The 20,980-nt window shown below is 39.2% G+C and overlaps 1 protein-coding gene across 2 annotated transcripts in view; it reads right to left on the reverse strand.

The window, feature by feature from the left end:
- LOC310935848 (uncharacterized protein) overlaps nucleotides 1-20,980 on the reverse strand; it is a 62,305-nt gene that overhangs the window by 31,110 nt on the left and 10,215 nt on the right. For both annotated transcript variants that reach the window (XM_083899820.1, XM_083899819.1), the window contains exon 2: nucleotides 2,140-2,349. In XM_083899820.1, coding sequence (XP_083755946.1) covers nucleotides 2,140-2,349 — 210 coding nt within the window. The remainder of the gene's footprint in view (nucleotides 1-2,139; nucleotides 2,350-20,980) is intronic.

A 20,980-nucleotide genomic window follows, 5' to 3' on the forward strand; every position in this document is an offset into this window, starting at 1 on the left:
TGTTGTTTTGTTTTAATGCAAACGTTTTGACCTGAAAGTGTGATTGTTTGTATAATATCAATGTTTAACTTATTGTAACGTTGAATTTTAGATTTATATTAAAGTCGCACTGTCATTGTATATGTATTTACATATAATGGACACTATTTTATAGTGTATAAAATATTTAAAATGTGAAAATAACAACAATTCATGTTTGTTTTTAGTTTTTTTAAAACTTTTTTCTCCTTCCAAAACTGACGCTTGTGATCGGCTCTCTCTGGTCATGTGCCATTCGACTCAACCGACAAACCGTACGGCGGCAGTCAGACCTCAGCAGCGATAATGTCGACAGCGCACAAGCTGTTCCTGGGCTGGAAATACAAAAACACTTCATACAGACAGACCAGAACCTGGTCCCGACCAGTTTAATCATAACATCGGATATAAAAGCGCTGCTGTTTCACTATTTAACTCATTTACGGCTGGCGTCACTAAAGTCCAGTGGAGCTGGTTCAGAACGGAGCATTTGTACAGAGGGAGAGATCGCGCTGATCCGCTGCTGTTTACTTTCTCTCTGAGCGTGTCGGCCTACAGATGTTCAGCTGCTCAGCATCAGGAGGTCATTTATTAGGCTATTGCCTATTTACCTTTATATACAGTCACCACTGAAAGAAGTTGTGCGCTCGCAGCAGGGCAGATAATTTAACTTAAAGTGGCCATGAATAAATTAATTGTTCCTCCTGTTATGTGTTGCCCAAACACAAATCTTGAGTAGGTCTACTCTGTTTTCTCACATTTAAAAATGTCTTTGTACAGAGACAACATGAGATTTGCTTGTAGCTACAGCACCTACAAAACCCACCATAACCTATTTTCATACGCACACCCAGCCTAGGTTTCAATAAAACACACACTGGCATTTTATAATTGTGATCAGTGAAACAATGAAAACAATATAAAACACAGTTTAAAACAACAGTTGTTGCTCTAAAGGTTCATATTTAATAGCAGCTCAATGTAGAGCTGTCAGAAATTAAGATCAGCCTCTTGTCATATTTGCAGCAACACTGTTGCTTCAGGCTTTTTTGTATCGCTCATACTCTCTTCATTAAAATAACCTGCTCCTCTTGGCTAAAATCAGCCCATTGTCGCTCCATTTAGTGAGGAAGTGAGCCTCCTTCACAGTACAGGCCTAATGTCAGACTCATAATATATGGTTAAAAAAAAAGAGTCTTTTATTATGTTGTTTTTTATAGTCTTAAGTACTGCTGAAAGGTTTATCACACTATAGGTCTTAAAATGTGAAAATGGTTAACAGTTGAGAGATTTCATTCAAAATTAAGAAAAGTAATCAAAATGTAATCAAATGTAATTAGTTACATTACTTTGAGAAAGTAATTGAAATAATTACACTACTATTACATTTTCAACAGGGTAACTTGTAATTGTAACCAACTACATTTCCAAAGTAATCTTCCCAACACTGGTCGTGGATTATGATGAAAGAGTGGTAATGGTGGTGTTTGTGCCTCTTACTGTAGTTTAAATTTCAAAATAAATCATCCATTTGGATTGTTTGTCTTTGAGTTATTGTCACTGATTCATAGTGGGCAATATAATACAACAATAGAGTCAGGGCAGAAGTTTATATTGGGATGTCCAACACGAGAGGTCAGCATATCTAATCTGTTGACTGATTATGGAAGGATTCTCTTGCTTTCAGATGTTTTTACAGATGGTCTGCACCAGTGAAGGGATAGACCAAAAAGGCTTTTAGAAAGAAGTATTTTGTAGTATTTTGAAAATACAAAAATACAGTATTTTATTTTGATACATTTTTGGCTGCTGTATTTTGTAGCTTATTTTGATACATTCTTAAGGTACGTATTTTGTATTTTATTTGGAAATACATTTTGATGTATTTGTGACCATCCCTGTATGTAAGTAGACCTCCATAACTAACATATATGTGCAACAGGACCACTCTATGTGAGCTTTAAAGTCCGCCAAAACTGTGTCCTTGACAGCCGTCTGCTATAGTAAACTTGATGAAAAATGGGATTCATTACTGTGGTGCCACTTTTGACTTAAAACTGAGCTATGAGCAGCTCTTGTGCTTGACAGAGATCCACAAAAACACATCTTGTGTCATTATACCTTTCTTGGGCTGAGGGCTGCTGCAGCTGCCTGGTGTGGAGGGCCTGACGTCTGTCTTGGTTGAGACATCAGTCTTGGTGAAGGTGTCGCTTTTAGAGTCTGATTTAGGAGAAAGGTCTGAGACGGCTGAGTCGTCTGGAGTCAGGAGATCTTTGCCCAAAGACTTGTCCCCACTCTGGATAGACTGAGCATCTGTCTGCAGGGGCAGGGCTGCGGGACAGATAAAGTAGAAAATGTTATTATTATTATCATAAGGGGAAACTTGATCTACAGCAAACATCAAGATACATAAAAACATTAAAAAAAAAAAAAAAAGATACAGCTACCACATAAATAAAAACACACTGTCTCTCAATAAAAACAACACCAAAGACCTAGTATGATGCTGTCATGAGTGTGGAATCATGGGAATTGTTGTACGGGAAGAGCTTCAGAAACAGAGCATGCAGCAAACGACAATGAGTAGTTTTGATCCATTAGTGACAAATACAACTGATATAAGACAACATAATGGCTCATTTGTAAGACCAATATTATTTAGTTGTCATATGCGGAGCTTACAAATGAGGTTAAGCATTTGCTATGTTACTTTAGGGACATGGAGGGAACCAGAAGTGATGCAGTTAATGCTGTGAGTGTTAAACATTAGTGCATGACATAAGCAAAAGGTGACCAAAATAAAATGGCCCATTAATTTAATATAAATATGGATTTCTGTTGGAGATGTTGTGGCTTATGGAAGTATACTACCCAACAACATATATAACATTAGTTGTGTGGTCTTGTTTTTAGACATTTTTATGCAGAAATGGTACATACAATATCTTTAAGTGGTACACAGGTGAAACATAAATGGCAAAGGTAAAACATACGGAGGCCCTGAGATGCAAAACACAAACGCAAATCACAAAACACAACACAAATCAAAAACAGAAATCAAAAAACACAAATGCAAATCAAAATACACAAACGCAAATCAAAAACACAAAAACATTAACTCACAACGCAAACACAAAAGCAGAAAACACGAAAACATTGACTCACAACGCAAACACAAAAGCAGAAAACAAAAACATTAACTCACAAGCGAACATAAATCACACAACGCAAACACAAAAGCAGAAAACACAAAAATATTAACACAATTGTGTTTGCGTTGTGAGTTAATGTTTTGGTTTTCTGCTTTTGTGCTTGTGTTGTGTGATTTGTGTTTCCGTTTTGAGTTAATGTTTTTGTGTTTTTTGATTTGCGTTTGTGTTTTTTGATTTGCGTTTGTGATTTGTGTTGTGTTTTGTGATTTGCGTTTGCGTTTTGCACCTCAGGGCCACTGTATATACTGGATATATACAGTATATAAATCCTGACAACCTACATCCACTTCTTGTTGTCCCAATATTTTGCCTCATTTTGTGAAATCTTGTGTTCCAAATGTTTTGAATGTACATGCCGTTTCCAAAGCGACACTTTAGCGAGACTAAAGCAAATTACTGTCTTCTCTACGACTGCTCACACCTTAGCTTCTATCCAGTCTAAACACACCAGCAGCAGGTGCAATCAACAGAAAGCGTGGGAATAATATCTGAAATATGAAGTGGAACCAAGGCAACGTGCGTTTCAGATGTTTTGAATGTACATGCCGTTTCCAAGGCAACACTTCAGCGAGACTAGAGAAAATGATTGTCTTCTTGATGACTGCTCACACCTTCGCCAAACCCTGCAGTAGCTTCATTAGTACAACACTCTTGTCTAATTACAAATCATTAACTTCTCTTTTACACCTTAAGGCCACATTATACTTCTCCGACTGCGTATGCGTTATCCGTCTGCGTCACCACGGAGACGCCTCGAGCATTTATACTTCTGCGTCGTGGTGACGGACACTCGCTGCAATTTCCCGCCCGATCAGTAGGGGTCGCTGCGCAAGGTTGTTGTGCTTCTGGCTACAGTGAGCAATGGCGTCCGAGAAAGAAAGAGAGAGAAAGTCTGTTGTTGTTGAAACAGTGGCCGTTTCTCACTTTTCTGTGTGACGGAACGCAGTTTTAAGATAATTTGAGGCGAGAAATTGGCCATTTAGAGTCTAAACATGTGTTGTGTGTGTTAAGATATGACGTATTTATAGTTCGGCAGCGGCGTTATCGGCGGGGATCAGCTCCGCCTCTCTCAGGACGCCCGGAGCGCACTGAGAGCCGGCACAGAGCAGCTTAGCTCGGCCTGTCCTGAGGACCAATCGCAGCTCTTGCCGTCTCCGTAGTCCCTTGACGGAGTGACGGACACTTAAAAAATATTTCGTGCACCCGGAGACGACGCAGAGGCTCTTCGACAGGTTCTGCGTCGACGCTGAGTCTCTACGTAGCCTACGCAGAGCACTTTACGCAGAAGTATAAATTGGGCTTTATTCACACTCATCTGTCAATGTGTGGGGTCTAAACACAACAGCAGCAGGTGCAATCAACAGAAAGCGTGGGAATAATATCTGAAATATAAAGACTAACCAAGGCAACAGATTAATATTAAAATAGAAAAAAAAGATGGAACGACTAAGATACATTTCGCCCCAAATGGTGAGATTAAATTACTGATTATTGTGTGAGATTATTTAAAACTTTCTTCACTGACAAGAAGAAACGCTTAAATAATCGTTATCTAAATTGATCCATAAATCTGAAGCGCAAAGATTTAGTCAGATTGTCCGGGTTTGTGAGGAAATGATCTACAAATCGACAATAACCATTAAACCACCATCTATTAGTTGACTTAAGCTCATACAGTTTCCTAAAGCTAACTCTTTATGATCACTATGACCTGGATAACTCCCAAAGAACAATGAAAAAAGTTTCAGAATTTACATTTTTGACTTGATCTTCTGAATAATCAGCTGCTTGTCTTCGTTTTCTATCATCAAGAACTTTGGATTTGAACTATGGGACTTTCATTTTCACCAGTTACTGATATTTAACACTGAAACTGATTCAGTCTTGTTTTTCCTGAAAGTTACATGTGACAGGATAAGAAGATAAATGAAACTATCAGAATTGCAATGGATCAAGCTCTAGAAACGCCTAATTTCCCACAATGCATTTGTAAATCACTCCAAATGTGAACTTTAAAATCATCACAAGATGATCAGATTAGATTAGATTAAGATTAAGAACCCTTTAAGTCCCGCAAGGGGAAATTCAATTTAGCAGTGAGTTAGTGAACACACACAGCACACAGTGAGGTGTAGAACATGTAACCCAGCGCAGTGAGCTGCCATGCCAGTGAGCGGCGCTCGGGGAGCAGTGAGGGGGTTAGGTGCCTTGCTCAACAGCACTTCAGCTGTGGACTGGTCGGGGATTGAACCGGCTACCCTCCGGTCTCGAGCTCGAAGCCCTAACCACTAGGCCACAGCTGCCCCCCCAGCATGACAATATTTACTATATACTTTAATTATAACCTTATTTTGTCATGTCTGTTTCAGTGCCAATCCCAGGTGATTGGGCAAACAACAATTCACTCTCACACTTGTGGCCAATTTAGAGCGACCAACAATTTGCGTATTACAATTTTCCCAATTTTTGGACTGTGGCAGGAAACAAGAAAACCTGGAGAAAACCCACACACACACACATGCAAACTCTTGCAGAAGGGCCAGGTTGCGAGGGTCTTCTTGCTGTAAAAGTGCTAACCACTACACCAACCACCATTGTCAGAGTTTACCCAATGCTGATTAACTCTTTCTTTCTGCTTCTCAGTATAGCAATGTTTGTATCTTGTGTTGTTAAAGTGGATCTAGACCGGAAGTTCTAATTAACACTTTTTTTTTGTGTGTATCTGCTTCATTACCTTGTTTAAGAAGCCCTGAAGTTTCGAAACAAACAGTTCAGCCACAGCTGAGAACGCTGTGTTTTATTGTAATCTCGGGCTCAGAGAGATCTCTGAAAAAACTCGGTCCGGTTACGTAAACATCGGTTCTCCTGAACAGCAGATCCTCCTGCTCCGGGCACTAGTCCGGGCACATCCGGTTGCGTACATTGAACCGCAGAAGAAGAAGAACGTCTGTTGTGGAGGTGTTTCACGAACGACAGTGTCTTCTGACTCTGGGTCTGACTCCGGGTCAAAGTCATAAAAGGGACTGCGGCAGGGAGTCGTGAAGAAGCTATTTTTAAACACTGTTAAAACAATGTTTTGATAATGAGTATGATCCACCGTTCCAGAGGGGGGAGCTGCGCTTCTGAGAGCGGGTGTGCTGATTATGTCACTTCCGGGTACTGGCCAATCACAAGACAGTTGGGAAGGCTCTACACTGGCTGGCCAATCACAACACTCTGTCTTCTGGGTGTGAGATTTATGTCTAAAATATCACGGCTCAGCTCAGCAACAGCAACATTGCGCTAGTTAAGCAATCCGACTGCAAACAGGTTGGAGTGTGACTGAAAACTCAAAGAAGTGCCCATGAAAAAAGTGCTGCTGAAAAAACTGTATACGAACACAAATGCTGCCTCAGTGAAGTCTGATAGTATTGCATGACAGAGCCTGTTTTCAGACGAAGGACGCAGCAAACAAATAATGTTACATTGCTTCTGTTCATGAAGACAAACAGAAGCTGAGTAAAAAGATTAACAACAACAGGAATCAAAACACACACTGCAGCTTTAAATTCAGGTTTTCACTCCTGATCTCCTGAAATTCTTTCCTGAGTTAATAACCCACACACGTCTGTGTTATATCACATTACATCTGATTAGAGGCTGGACTGCAATACTCAAAAATAAGGAATAAGGAATCTTTGAAACACTCATGGGCACTGTCCATGTCTTCCCAGACACCCTCGTCATGAAGCCAGACCACCTGACCTCTGACCTCTGACCTCTATGTTGCAAAAACGGATAAAAACATATCTTGTTTTAATCCCACTCTGCTGACACTGAATTCTTCTGCTCAGCCACTGCTTGGTCTGAGTCCCTCCCCTTCCTTCAACGTCTCTTTCGCTCTCTCTCCCGCTGTCATGTGAGAGAAGTCGGTGACAAACTGCACCAAGCTGCATTGACGCACGGAGGGAGGACGGGGAGGGAGAAGGAGCAGGAAGGAAGAGAAGGGACAATCTGTGCTCCTCTACAAGGACGTGTGGAGAGCAAAAAGAGAGATTTATAGAGAAAGGACAATGAGAGAGCAGAAGAAAATGGTGCAGCAGGCTGTTTCTCTAAAGACAGAGGTAGAGTAGAACTAAAAAAAGACAAAAAAGGAGGAGAGATAAAGTCAGAAACAGCCATGTACAGAGACAAAGGAGCCTTGGAGAAAGCAAGGTGAGAGGCCGGAGGCTGGAGTTTGTCACTCGGTTCAACCACCGATGGGCAGATGGAGTATGACGCTCTCTTCAGGCCAGTCCAAATGCTCGCCGAACCACATAAATCACAGATTAACTCTGGGCTCTTCTCCAACTGCACCCACTGTACTTGAGAGCTTAGTGCACAGGCGGGCAGCACTACAGAATACTAATGGAGAGTTAATAGGGTGTGAATTAGTGTGTCTGTGTGTTTCAACTTCAGTAAAAGAGACATGCAGGGTCATGACACCACCACTATAACCTGATGTTTGAAAATAAAGGATTACAATTGGCCCAAAAGAGGATTTCAGTGCTGCTCTTGACTTGAGAAGATTACATGTTTTTGTATTTGACCAGTTTAGCAGCCTTATACGGCTGAAAATGAGAGAAACTGTGAGACGCCAAATGAAGGAATGATTGTTGGAAGATTAACTGAGAGTTTAAAAGCTGGGGAAGGCAGCACATTTTTCATGTCACTGATGAATAATTGCATAATAATCTCTCAGCATAAAATGGTGAGAGAGAACTACATGTATGCAGCCCCTTATAAGCTGGAAAAACAATTTGTTTTTATTTAAAAAACAAAATCATAAATTGTGCTATGGATTCTCCTGATGTTTTTAAAAACCCAAAAATGGAGAAGTTTTAAAGAATAATGCTGACTCAAGACAAACTGACGACACAGTTACACAGTCACCTCCTGGTTTGTTGTTATTGGCCAGAAGTCATTTCCGAAAGGAAGCAAACGATCTGCTTTTTAATACACCAGCATGTGATTTTACATTTTTACATTTTTAGGTGTGACAGTAGGCAAGAAATAAGAAGCTGAGACACTTGTCTGAACAAAGACTTTTTTTATATTTAAAAATTTCTTGGCTGTTCTACAAATAAGCTTTGCATACACATCAATTCAGAGGAAAGATAATTATTCAAGCACTGGTTTCAACTGCCTACACTGCAACGCAGCCTAAAAAAAACACTCTAAAAGAGAAGTGATCATGAAAAATGCAATAACACTATGTCAATATGGAAGGAGCATTTTTAGACACAGATATGGAGTCAGATTATTCAGGTTATAGAATGAACTGAAAGAGAGGCTGCATCCCAAAATGTTAAAATTTAATAAGCTGGAGATTAAACTCCACTATATCTCTTGCAATCCTGCCTACTACAGCTTTAATTAAATAGAAAAACAATACTGTTGACAAAGGACTGACAATTTGTCAAATATTAAAAAAAACATAACCACAAGTATTAATAATAAGAATTCCCTCAGTTTCTTGCACAGTCGTAATCGAACCCTAACAAGCGGGACAAATAAAACCATGAATTCTTTTGTTAATAAAAAGATGTTTCATAAACTTGCATGCACTTATGATTATCATTATGGTGAATGTATGTGAATATAATGTGAAAAGTCACACGGAATTTCAGAAAAACACGCTCAGTGTCAAGTCAGTAAGTGCTTAAGTGCACTAATGTGTCAGACTCCGTTTAACACAGAAACATAAACTCAAACACGATGTTCACCCATCGTTCCCTCACTCACTCTCATCTCAGGTTTCTGTGCCACTATGACAGACTCAGACAAGGTGTATAAATAGCGATGAGCGCCATATTGAGAACGTCCACCATAAAAGGGACTGGCCTCTGTCGAGGCACCTTGGGGAAAGCAGTGCAGCGACCAAAAACCACAGCAGCATGTGGGGAACTATAGACTGACTGCACACACAAGCACACAACACAACACAGTTTGTTTGTTTGTATGTGGGGAGCATTTGCTGCTGAGTTCCAAGTCCATCTGGCATGGAAAGACTATTGATTGATTGATTGATTGATATCTTTATTTCGATCATGTAAACGACAGTGTAAAAAAAAAAAAAATATATAATAATAATAAATAAATAAGATAAAATAATAATATAATAAGTGAACAGAAAAAATGTATACACAACATCTCATAAGCAACGCAGTTTACATGAGCGAAAAGGAGTAGGAAGAAGTATAAACTTATCTAATCCTACCCCTATAATTTTAACTATATGTTCTAATTAAACATTTTACACATTACACATTTTAATCCAAATAGTAAGTAATCAAACACCTTGTGTGAATTATTCAATGTACCTCTGGAGAATCATTTCTTTATGTCTCTTTTTAAACATGATTACACTCGAAATGTTTTTGATTTCAGTACTCATATTATTCCACAGTTTTACTCCACAAATGGTGATACAGAAACTTTTCATTGTTGTACGAGCTCTACCAACCTTTAGATTTGATTTCTCTCTTAAATCATAACCTTGCTCTCTTTCATGAAACATTCTCTGAATATTTATTGGTAGCAGATAGTTCCTTGCTTTATATAATACTTGGACTGTTTTATGCTCCACCAAATCAAACAATTTTAGAGTTTTAGATTTCCAAAATAAGTCATTGGTGTGTGCCCCATAATCAACCCTGTGAATAATTCTCATTGCTCTTTTTTGCATTATGAAAAGTGGCTGAAGTGCAGTTTTGTATGTGTTTCCCCATGTCTCTGTACAGTACTCTAAATAAGGAAGAATCAGTGAGTTGTACAGAATATAGAGTGATTTATGATCTAGGACATGCTTTGCTTTTACCAAAACTGAAATACTGCGAGACAGTTTAGATTTGATATGTTTTATGTGAGGTTTCCAGCAAATTTTGTCATCTATTATCACTCCCAGGAATTTATTTTCATTTACTCTTTCAATATTTACACCATCTATTTGTACCTGTATTTGATTGTGTATTTTACAGTTTCCAAATAACATGATTTTTGTTTTGTTCAGATTTAGTGATAATTTATTCTTGTCCAACCATTTTTTAATTTTACTTAACTCTGAAGAGATGACATCCAAAAGTTGCTGCAAATTTTCACCAGAACAAAAAATGTTTGTGTCATCTGCAAATAAAATACATTTAACTAGACTAGACACATTACAGATGTCATTAATATATAGGACAAAGAGTTTGGGTCCCAACACTGACCCCTGGGGGACACCACATGCAATATCCAGACATTCTGACGAACAGTCTCCCATCTTCACATATTGCTGCCTGTTTCTCAAATAACTTCCCACCCAATTCAAGGCTACCCCCCTGATCCCATATTGCTCCAATTTATAAATCAATCTATTGTGGTTAATTGTATCAAATGCTTTTTTTAGATCAATGAATACTCCTGCTGCATATTGCTTTTTATCTATGGAATCTGTTATAGTTTCTATAAGTTCTGTTAGAGCAAGTGATGTTGAATGGTTTGATCTGAAACCATATTGACTGTTACTGAGTAAGTTGTGTTTTTCTATAAAACTGTCCAATCGGTTATTAAAAAGTTTTTCTAATATTTTTGAGAATTGAGGAAGAAGAGAAACAGGCCTGTAATTTGTGAAGTGGTGACGATCCCCAGTTTTGTACAGCGGTGTTACTTTTGCTAGTTTCATTTTATGAGGAAATTGCCCGGTTTGGAATGATAAATTGAAGATATGAGTGAGTGGTTTAGAAATCCCAGCAATAACCCTTTTTACTGTTTTCATGTCTATGTCATGACAGTCAGAGGACATCTTATTTTTACATTTATTAACAGTTTCTATAATTTCTTTTTCTTCTATTGCTCTGAGAAACATAGAAGAAGGATTCCTTTCTATGACCTCCTCATTGGTACTTCCAGTCATTGGTGGATCTGGGATTTTTTCTGCCAATTTCGGTCCAACACTTACAAAGAAATGATTGAACTTATTAACCACCTCCTCAATATTATCAACATTTAAATCATTATCAATAAAATATTCGGGGTAATTAGTCTGTCTAGAGCCATTTCTTATTATACTGTTCAAAATATTCCAAATACCTTTAATATTGTTTTTGTTGTTTTCTAATATTTCATTATAATATTCCTTTTTACGTATTCTCATAATGCTAGTTAATTTATTTTTATATTTTTTATATTTGTTTTCAGCTTCTGCTGTTCGATGTTTTAGAAATTCTCGATATAATGTATTTTTCTTTTTACAAGCGTTTTGAAGTCCCTTTGTGATCCACTGATTATCTTTATGATTTTGTTTTTTTCTATATTGTTTGATTGGACAATTTTTATCATAGAAAACACAAACAATTTTTAAGAATTCATCATATGCTTTGTTGCAGTCATTTTCTTTATATATTCGTTCCCAGTCTTGAGCTAGCAAATCATTTCTTAATTTAACCATAGACTCTTCTGTCCTAACCCTTCTATATTGTAGTTTGATATCCTGTTGGTTATTCATGTGGCTGTTGTTGTAAGTTGTAAAAACAGGCAAATGGTCACTGATATCACAAACTAACAGTCCGCTCACTGTGTCATTATCTATTTGATTAGTGAAGATATTATCAATAAGTGAGGCACTATGGGAAGTAATGCGGCTGGGTCTGGTGATTTTAGGATATAGACTTAAGCTGTATAAAGTGTTGATAAATTCTTCTGTCATTTTGTGTTTATTTTGGTTTAGTAAGTCAATGTTAAAGTCACCACAGATAAACATGACTTTCTGACTTATTTTTGAGAAATTTTCCTCCATCCAGTCCCTGAACAAGTCTATGTTTGAACCTGGTGTTCTGTATATACAACTCACAATAATATGTTTCTTTCTCTCCATTACAATTTCTATAGTAATACATTCAAGAAGATTATCTACTACTACTGACAACTTTTCATCAACCTTGAAATTGAATTTCCTGTCCACAAACAAAGCAACACCACCACCATTCTTGTTTTTTCTGTTTACATAGACCAATTCATATCCATCCAGTTCAAAGTCAATAGCCCGTTCACTGTTCATCCAAGTTTCTGATACAGCAATGATGCTAAAAGGCTGTGTGATCTGGCTTAGGAAATATTTTATGTTCTCAAAATTGGCATACAAGCTCCTGCTGTTAAAGTGGATTATTGATATTTTGTTTCCAGATTTTATAGTGTTGTTGAACTGTTCTTCAGTGTAATAGTAGCAGTTGTTCTTGATGTTAGGGAAAAAGTTGTTTTCTGGATCAATATCATTTTCTATGTCCTGTGGATGATGCTCAGTATATTGAAAAGGGTTTAGCTCTAGATCCTCATATTCAGTAATATTTTGTGTAACATTATTATTTCCAGAATGTGTTTGGGTTGTGTTTGTTATCATTAAAAGTATGTGGGGTTACCCATACCTGCTAGGCTTGTTGCTCTTGACTATTTTGGAGTACTGCTGCGAGGACGAATGATCAGTTTGTCGTGCCGTAGGTAGGCAATGTCCCCCCTCTCTCTCGCAGCTCTCAGATCTGGCATCAGTTCTTTCCTCTTCCTCCTCACAGCATCTGTGTAGTCCTCATTTATGTAGATTTTACTTCCCTTCAGGTTCTTGGTGTGTTGTAGAATGGTTGATCTATCCTTATAGCTTAAAAACCTCACTACTATGGGCCTGGGTCTGTCACCTCCGGGTTTCCCTGTGCGATGGGCTCTCTCCATCTCCATGTCCTTCTTTAACTGTAGCTTTTCAGCCAGAACCTTCTTCACCTTTTCCTCTGTCTCAGCCCAGGTTTCTCCTGGTGACTCCATTATCCCATCAAAGACCAAATTGTTTCGTCTGGACTGTCCCTCTAAATACTCCATCTTGTCAGTGACAACTAGTAAACTGTCACACACTCTAAACAAATCTGTCTGCATGGAGTTGCAGCGATCAGCTTGATTAGCATTATTTGTTTTGATGTCATCCACCTCTTTTTGGGTAAATTGAAGGCTTGTTTTTACGTCTTGTAATTCTCGTGTTAATGTTTCCATTCTGGTGTTCGTGGAGTCCATTATTATTTTAACAAAGCCTTTAAAATGTTCTTGCTGTTGTTGAAGTAAAGCTGTGAACATGTCCTTCTGCTGTTGTAGCAGTTCTGATACTTGTGTGAGTGAAACATGATCTTCATCAGATTTTCCTTCTGCTCTTAATTTAGGTGGCATTTTTAGCTCTTAGTAACAGTACTCAAACAAAGTACCTGCCCTAGCCTGGTAGCTAGCTGCTGCCTGCAGGTGGCTGCTTCTGGGCTGCTCCTGGTGGCTGCTCCTGGGCTGGCCTGGTGGCTGCTTCTGGGCTGCTCCTGGTGGCTGCTCCTGGGCTGCTCCGGTGGCTGCTCCTGGTGGCTGCTCCTGGGCCTGGTGGTGGCTAGCTGCTGGTGGGCCTGGTGGTGGCTAGTAGCCACAGGGCCTGGTGGTGGCTAGCTGCTGCTGGTGGCTAGTAGCCACTTGGCCTGGTGGTGGCTAGCTGCTGGTGGGCCTGGTGGTGGCTAGTAGCCACAGGGCCTGGTGGTGGCTAGCCGCTGCTGGTGGCTAGTAGCCACTTGGCCTGGTGGTGGCTAGCTGCTGGCGGGCCTGGTGGTGGCTAGTAGCCACAGGGCCTGATGTTGGCTAGCTGCTGCTGGTGGCTAGTAGCCCCTTGGCCTGGTGGTGGCTAGCTGCTGCTGGTGGCTAGTAGCCACAGGGCTGGTAGTTGTCTGACTGCTCAGATCACTTCAATTCACTTAGGGTCTTTATTTCAAGTTTTGTGTTTAAAATTGCCTCGTGTGTGGAACAAGTAGACAATTGTGAGCATAAATAGTAACAGTTGAGTGAGAAAATACTCAGGATTACCAAGATTTCAAGCAGATTTCATGATGTACTAAGAATAATAAGAAGATTGTGCTTTCTCTATTCACCAATAATAGAAAAAAAAAAGTAAGTGGACCTTCCATATTAGCGATGGTGACCTGCCAAACTGAAGGCCACACATTTAACTACAATCACAGCTGAAATTCACCAATGATGGTCTGACAACACAGGTGCTGTTTTCCTGGACAGGCTTTTGATTTGTATTGTGCTTCAGTGACTAAAGGCCACATTATACTTCTACAACTGCGTAATGCGTTATCCAACTGCTTAACCACAGAGACCTCTCGGGCCCTCATAGTTCTTAGTTCGTTGTGGTGCGGGATACGCCCTGCAATTTCCCATCAGTAGGGGTCGCTACACAAGATTATTTTATGAAAAGTGCTCTACAAATAAAATGTATTATCATAAGGTTGTTGTGCTTCTGGCTACAGTGTCATTTGTGCAGGTTGTATTATCCTTTAATACACCTCCCTTTAATCAGGAAACAAATTCATCTTCGTTTGTTTAACAAGCTTTTGATTAAAAATTGAATGCAAGTTCTGGCTGGCTTGTCCAGAGAAGCTGTTTTTTAAATCTGGCAGTACAAGATGGCTGGAAAGAGACCCCCTTGCCATATTAAAGACTCCGGGCCAGGTCTTACTTTTCCTGTGATGTAATTGTTGTCATCCAACAATTTCTGTGCTGATCCATGCAGATTCTATGCAGACAAATCCATGCACACTTCCACTTTTATAGTACACCAATTTCCTATTGAGTGACACAATCTTGTTTTGGTCCAAAGAGGCAAAGAAGAACACAGTGTATCCATGGAAACCTGCTTCTACTGGAGTGCAAAATGGGATTGAGTAAGAATACAATGGAACACAAGACTGAAATGGATCTGTCCAGGATGTGACCTCGCCTTCCACCCTATATACTGTATATATATATATGTGTGTGTGTGTGTATATATATGTGTATATGTATATATGTATATATGTATATACTATGGAAGCGTATTGCATTGCAAAAAAGAAAAACTATTTTTTTTTTTATTCTGTTTTTCAGAGTAATTGTTTTTCTGTTTTTCGTACAGCAGAAAAAAAATTACTCTGAAAAACAGGGGGAAAAAATTTGCACGAAAAACAGAAAAATAACTCTGAAAAACAGGAAAATAATTACTCAGAAAAACAAGAAAAAAATTAGTCAGAAAAACAGAAAAAGAAATTAATTCTTTAATTAATTACTGAGAAAAACAGGAGTTTTTTTTTTTTCAAGTGAATGCAATACGCCTCCGTAATATACTGTACATCATAGTAGTATATTCAATTCAACAAACCCCCCTAAATGTTATACATCTGGCCTTTAAATAACATCTTCATAAGTTGACCAGACACAAGTAATTACAGTCTCTCTCTCTCTCTCTCTCTGTCTCTCTCTCTCACACACACACACACACACATACACACACACACACACACACACACACACACACACACACACACACAGCAGGCTACTGTTCAACAGCGCATCTCATTCATCTTGGCAGATTAAGCCTGTGAGATTCACAGCTACAAGAGAGGCGGCAAGAATAAAGGCTATGAATGTGCCACAGCTGTGGGATGAGGGTGCTGCAGTTTGGCATATAAGGACATATATAGTCTCACTTTTGATTGAACTGTGTCAAACAACAGTAAAACCCAGTCACACGTTCACGTATTATACGTCAACGACTGTTCGGTTGATATCATGTTTGCTTTTCAATATTGTACACAAAGTTATTTGCCTGTTTACCATGTGTAGTACTGGAGGATAACTCTAGAGGGCAAACCTGAGCTCTTAGTGTGTCAGAATACCACAATGTAAACATGGCACCACACACCTGTTGTGTACACTACTTTACAGCATTTATGACCAGAAAATGTCAGATAAGTAACTGCAGATTTGGATTTTTACTATATATATATATTTTTATTTTAACCCTCACAACATCTCTGTGGAGAAAACAGAGGATATACAAAACGGACACAACTTTGCCAAAAAAGGCGATAGATTTGACGATAATTAGTTGAATAACAGTGTATAACGTGACGTTGTGGAATCAAATTGTTTAATTCTTTTTTCCTTTTTATCCGATGAATAATCTATTCACTGAAAAATTAATCGACAGATTAATCGATTATCAAAAATAATCGTTAGTTTGCAGCCCTAGATTATTCCCATGCAGTTCATTCAAATGAACTGAGCCTGTGGTTTTCAGTAGAAAAAGACACACATTGCAGTTAAACAATAGGACTGTGAAATTAGTATTTGTATGTTCTTATATCGCTACTTGAGAGTTATTCTTAATATATAGTCCAGAACGTAATATTGGAGGCATGCAGAGCCTCATGTGAAGCAGGTCACACTATTGTTTAAAGTAATGTATGCATGTGTGTGTGTGTGTGTGTGTGTGTGTGTGTGTGTGTGTGTGTGTGTGTGTGTGTGTGTGTGTGTGTGTGTGTGTGTGTGTGTGTGTGTGTGTGTGTGTGTGTGTGTGTGTGTGTGTGTGTGTGTGTGTGTGTGTGTGTGTGTGTGGGACATGTTGGATCTGGGTCAAACCAACCTCAGAGGAATCCCTGGCATTCACATTCCCCCCTCGTACATGTTTATACATCAAATGTGTCTGTTGAATCCGTGTGTCTGATTGAGGCAGACGACAAGATCCTCCAAAATCAAAGGGAAGAGATTAAAAACTGTGTTTAAAATGTCACTGTTGTTTTGATTGTTGAGTGTTGATAGGTAGGTCGGTAGGTAGATTAGGTACACTACCGTTCAAAAGTTTGAGTTCACTTAGAAATGTCCTTATTTTTAAAGGAAAAGGGAGCACTTTTTTCAATGAATATAATCAGAAATACACTCTATACATTGTTAATGTGGTAAACGACTATTCTAGCTGCAAACGTCTGGTTTTTAATGGAATATGTGCATAGGTGTATAGAGGCCCATTTCCAGTGTTCTAATTGTGTTTGCTAATGGCGTTAGAAGGCTATTGGATAATTAGAAAACCCTTTAAAACCCTTGTGTTAGCACAGCTGAAAACAGTTTTTCTGGTTCTTTGACCAAAGCAAAGTTAGAAGGGTAAAATTATTATTTTGAATAAAAATCATTATTTCTAATCCTGTTAATGTCTTGACTATATTTTCTATTCATTTTGCAACTCTTTTGATGAATAAACGTGTGAGTTTTAATGAAAAACACCAAAACTTGTATAGGTGACCCCAAACTTTTTAACGGTAGTGTAGATTTAAATGTATACAACAACAAACAAAAAAGAAAATTAAAAGACCAACAAACAATCTGGATCATAGACTGGAGATCCTGAGTCACCAGCAGAGCAGTGCCATGCACCATGAGCTAATACTTCTCAGAATTTAGGTCTGCAGCAACAGCAACACTAAGCCAAAACTCCAGCACACACCACCATCACTTCCACCGTGGACATTTAAAAAAAAGCGGAAATGCCCTTGGGCAACAAGCATCCACACTCCAGGGAATACCAGAGGAAGAACATTCCTGAGAGCAACAACAGCCAAAATACACGCCTCTGGTTTCAGTATGTGTGAAATTTTAATGACAGTTTTTCTCGCCTCAGTAATGGTAAAGTAGTGATGTCAAAACATGTCATCCCATGTCAACGACACAATCTGCAACAGGAGGCAGGAAAAACTTCGGGAAAACTTCAGGCTTCGCAAACAAACGCCACATAAACCTTTGAACCTGCCCAAGTTTCTGCAGATGCAGGTCACCAGACCAACAGCTGTGTTTAGAATGAGCTGCAGGCTGCAGCAACAGCAACGAGCGAAGGTACTAATCACTGTCACAGAGGGAGAAAGAAGAGAAGCCTGTGTTTTAAAGCTTGATTTTAATTGCAGACCCCTCAGGTCTGAGGCGCTGCTGAATCACAAGGTGTTTTTTTTTACTTTCCTGGATTGTGCTGCTATGACAGAACGTGAACCTGCACCTTTCTCTTTTACCTGTCCAATTTTCCAATTTCACATGGCTCATTTAAAATGATAAATGTAGCAGATCTGTTGCTGAAGTTCTGAGTAATGATTGAAACAATGTGCCTTTGATTTCACATGGAGGTAAAAGAAAGAAAGAAAAGAAGATGTCTGTGGTTTTCATCACTGCTGATGACTGGGACTGTTACTGGGAGATGCTCATTAGGGTTCAAGCAAATCTGTTTTTAAGTTTAATGTGAGATTCAAATTAGATTTCGTCAGAATGGAGTGGGAGACGACAGGATGTTACTCCTCTGTGAAACCTACGAGATCTCCAGATGAGAAGTGGGTTACCCAGTCACAAAGACATTCAACAGAGCCAGGCATGAATCATACATGGATTATCTATTATTCACATCCTTCTTCTCTAATTCAGCCGCTCAATGTTGGCTCTAAAATAATAAGGTCAAAGGTAACGCAGTGAGAACGGAAAGAGAAGTATCCAAGAAAAGCTTCTCTGCGCAGCAGAGAGAAAATAGCTGAGGCGTGGTTTGTTGTGACCGAGACTGGATTTGGGGAGTTTTACTTCCTCAGCCGTGACCTCATCCTCCACAACATGGCAAAACACATGATGTAAATAAAGTTAACAAAAGCTACGTTTCTATTCAGGCTGAATGCAACAGAGAGAAGAGAATGAAACTGTTAAGCTGGCATTTGTATCTGCTGACTTAGAGACACAAGACGTGAAAGGGTAAACATGTGCATGCCAACTGCTTTAAATGTCTATTCAGCAACAACTGAGCTCCACAGTTACCACATAAGAACTCACAGTTAAAAAGTTTGTTTTTATTCTGACAGGCATTTGTATAATCTGGTTTAGCTCCATGTCTTCCATGTTGCATTTGTGTTTTTACTTGTACTATTCGACAATGTACTTGTTTTTTGATAATTGCTTTTAATCCTTGTGTTCAATCTTAACAATAAGTTTGTTTTTAATCATGTATGTATTTCTATTAGTAAATGGTCTATATCTAAGTTTTTTTTGCCATTTACCCATTCATTCACATTTATGCATCTACGTACGTATGTGCAGTTAAGTGTCTTGGCCAAGCACACATCGGCAGTAGTGAATCAAACCCGAAACATTCCACATAAAAGACAACTCGCTCTACCACTGATCCACGAGTCTCCCCTAACGTAAAGCACTTTGTGATTGTGTATCTGTGAAAGGTTCATAACCAGGGACAGAGCTACAGGGGGGCAGCCCCCCCCCCCCCCCCCCCCAGCTGCCCCCCTAACTTTTGTGTTTTAAAAACTTTACTTGTAAAAACATCCGCAACTATGTCCAAAAGCTTTTCAAAGTAGTGAAACAAACAATAAATTGACCAAAAGTCAATAATTGTAAATATAATCTTAGGCCCCTGACTCACTTTGCTACAGCCCTGCATCAAACGTGCAGTGCGCTGTTCACAGTCTGGCTCACACACAGCGAGTCTGCTGCGGTGGCTCTGCATCCCGGCACAGAGAGGAGCGACTGCGCTCCCCCCGACCATCTGAATGTGAAGTTTCCCCAGGTGAAGTTTAAACACACCAATTTAACTTACATATAATTTATTATAATATTATTATATTATAATGAATATAATCCAAGGTTATTCAGGGATCAGCGATAACAGCGCAGCCTTTAATTAAATGTGAAATCGCTCGCTCGTGATTTGTAAGAGCGTTTTGCTCTTTGATTAGTTTTGATTTTAGTAAAGACAACAACAGCTTCATACAATATATTAAAACCTGTCATGTTTTAATCCATAACGTTTACACTTTCAGCCTCTCCTCTAGATCTCACTATAAACTACTTACAACCACTACAATGCAACCGCGACCGTGTTATTTTACATGACTTTTTGAAACACTACGAAAATGAAACAAAAACTATTATACAGCTACTAGACAATGCAGGAGCACATAATATGTATGAAAAAGTGGATTTTGGGTCAAATAAACCCATAAATACTACGCAGTGTCCCTTTAAAGGGGAAATAAGTAGTTCATAGTGCCATCTAGAGGAGAGGCTGAAATTTACAACAAAGACCTGCTGCTCTGCTCACCCCCTCCCTTCACTGAGCGCTACGGTATCCGCAGCTGGTCAAATGTCGTCCCCGTCGTCTTTCTCCGTGTCAGCAGATGAGGTTCGTGAGGCGAGGGAGAGGGCGAGCTACCGCGGCCGTAGCAGACGAAGCGGAGAGAGTGGAGGCGGGACTTCCGCTACAAGTAAAGAGACGCTTGTTTTGTTCTCTCGCGTTTGTCCTTACAGGCTCCGGTAGAAACATGGCGTCCCGCTGCTAACAGTGGCTATGCAACCGCGGTCCGCGGTCATGTTATTTAACATGACTTTTTGAAACACTACGAAAATGAAACAAAAACTATTATACAGCGACTAGACAATGCAGGAGCACATAATATGTATAAAAAAGTGGATTTTGGGTTATATAAACCCATAAATACTACATATTGTACCTTTAAGTGGAGGCGAAAGAGAAGATGTTCGATATTGGCGGCAGATTTAATTTGAACCGGTAAATCATTCCATAGTTAGGGAGCAGCTACAAAAAATGGCTCAATCAAAGTTTCTAAATCAGCAGAACACTTAAAAGTACAGTACAACACAACACTATCCAATCAGGAGCCAGAACTAAATAAACTAATATAAATGTCCCCAAAAGGAATAATTGAGTATGGAGGAAGTTAACAGGAAGTTAACCAATCGTTGACATCACTGACAGCAGCTTTAATATGATTCCTCTCAATAAAAGTGGATATAATGTTCAGAAACATTCAAACAGAGATCTGTGGCTGCACTGAGTTCCACTGCCGCTGTTTATTCGTCTCACTGCAGACCAT

The sequence above is a fragment of the Microchirus variegatus genome, assembly GCF_963457635.1.
Source record: "Microchirus variegatus genome assembly, chromosome: 13".
In the NCBI taxonomy this organism is placed as follows: Eukaryota; Metazoa; Chordata; class Actinopteri; order Pleuronectiformes; family Soleidae; genus Microchirus; species Microchirus variegatus.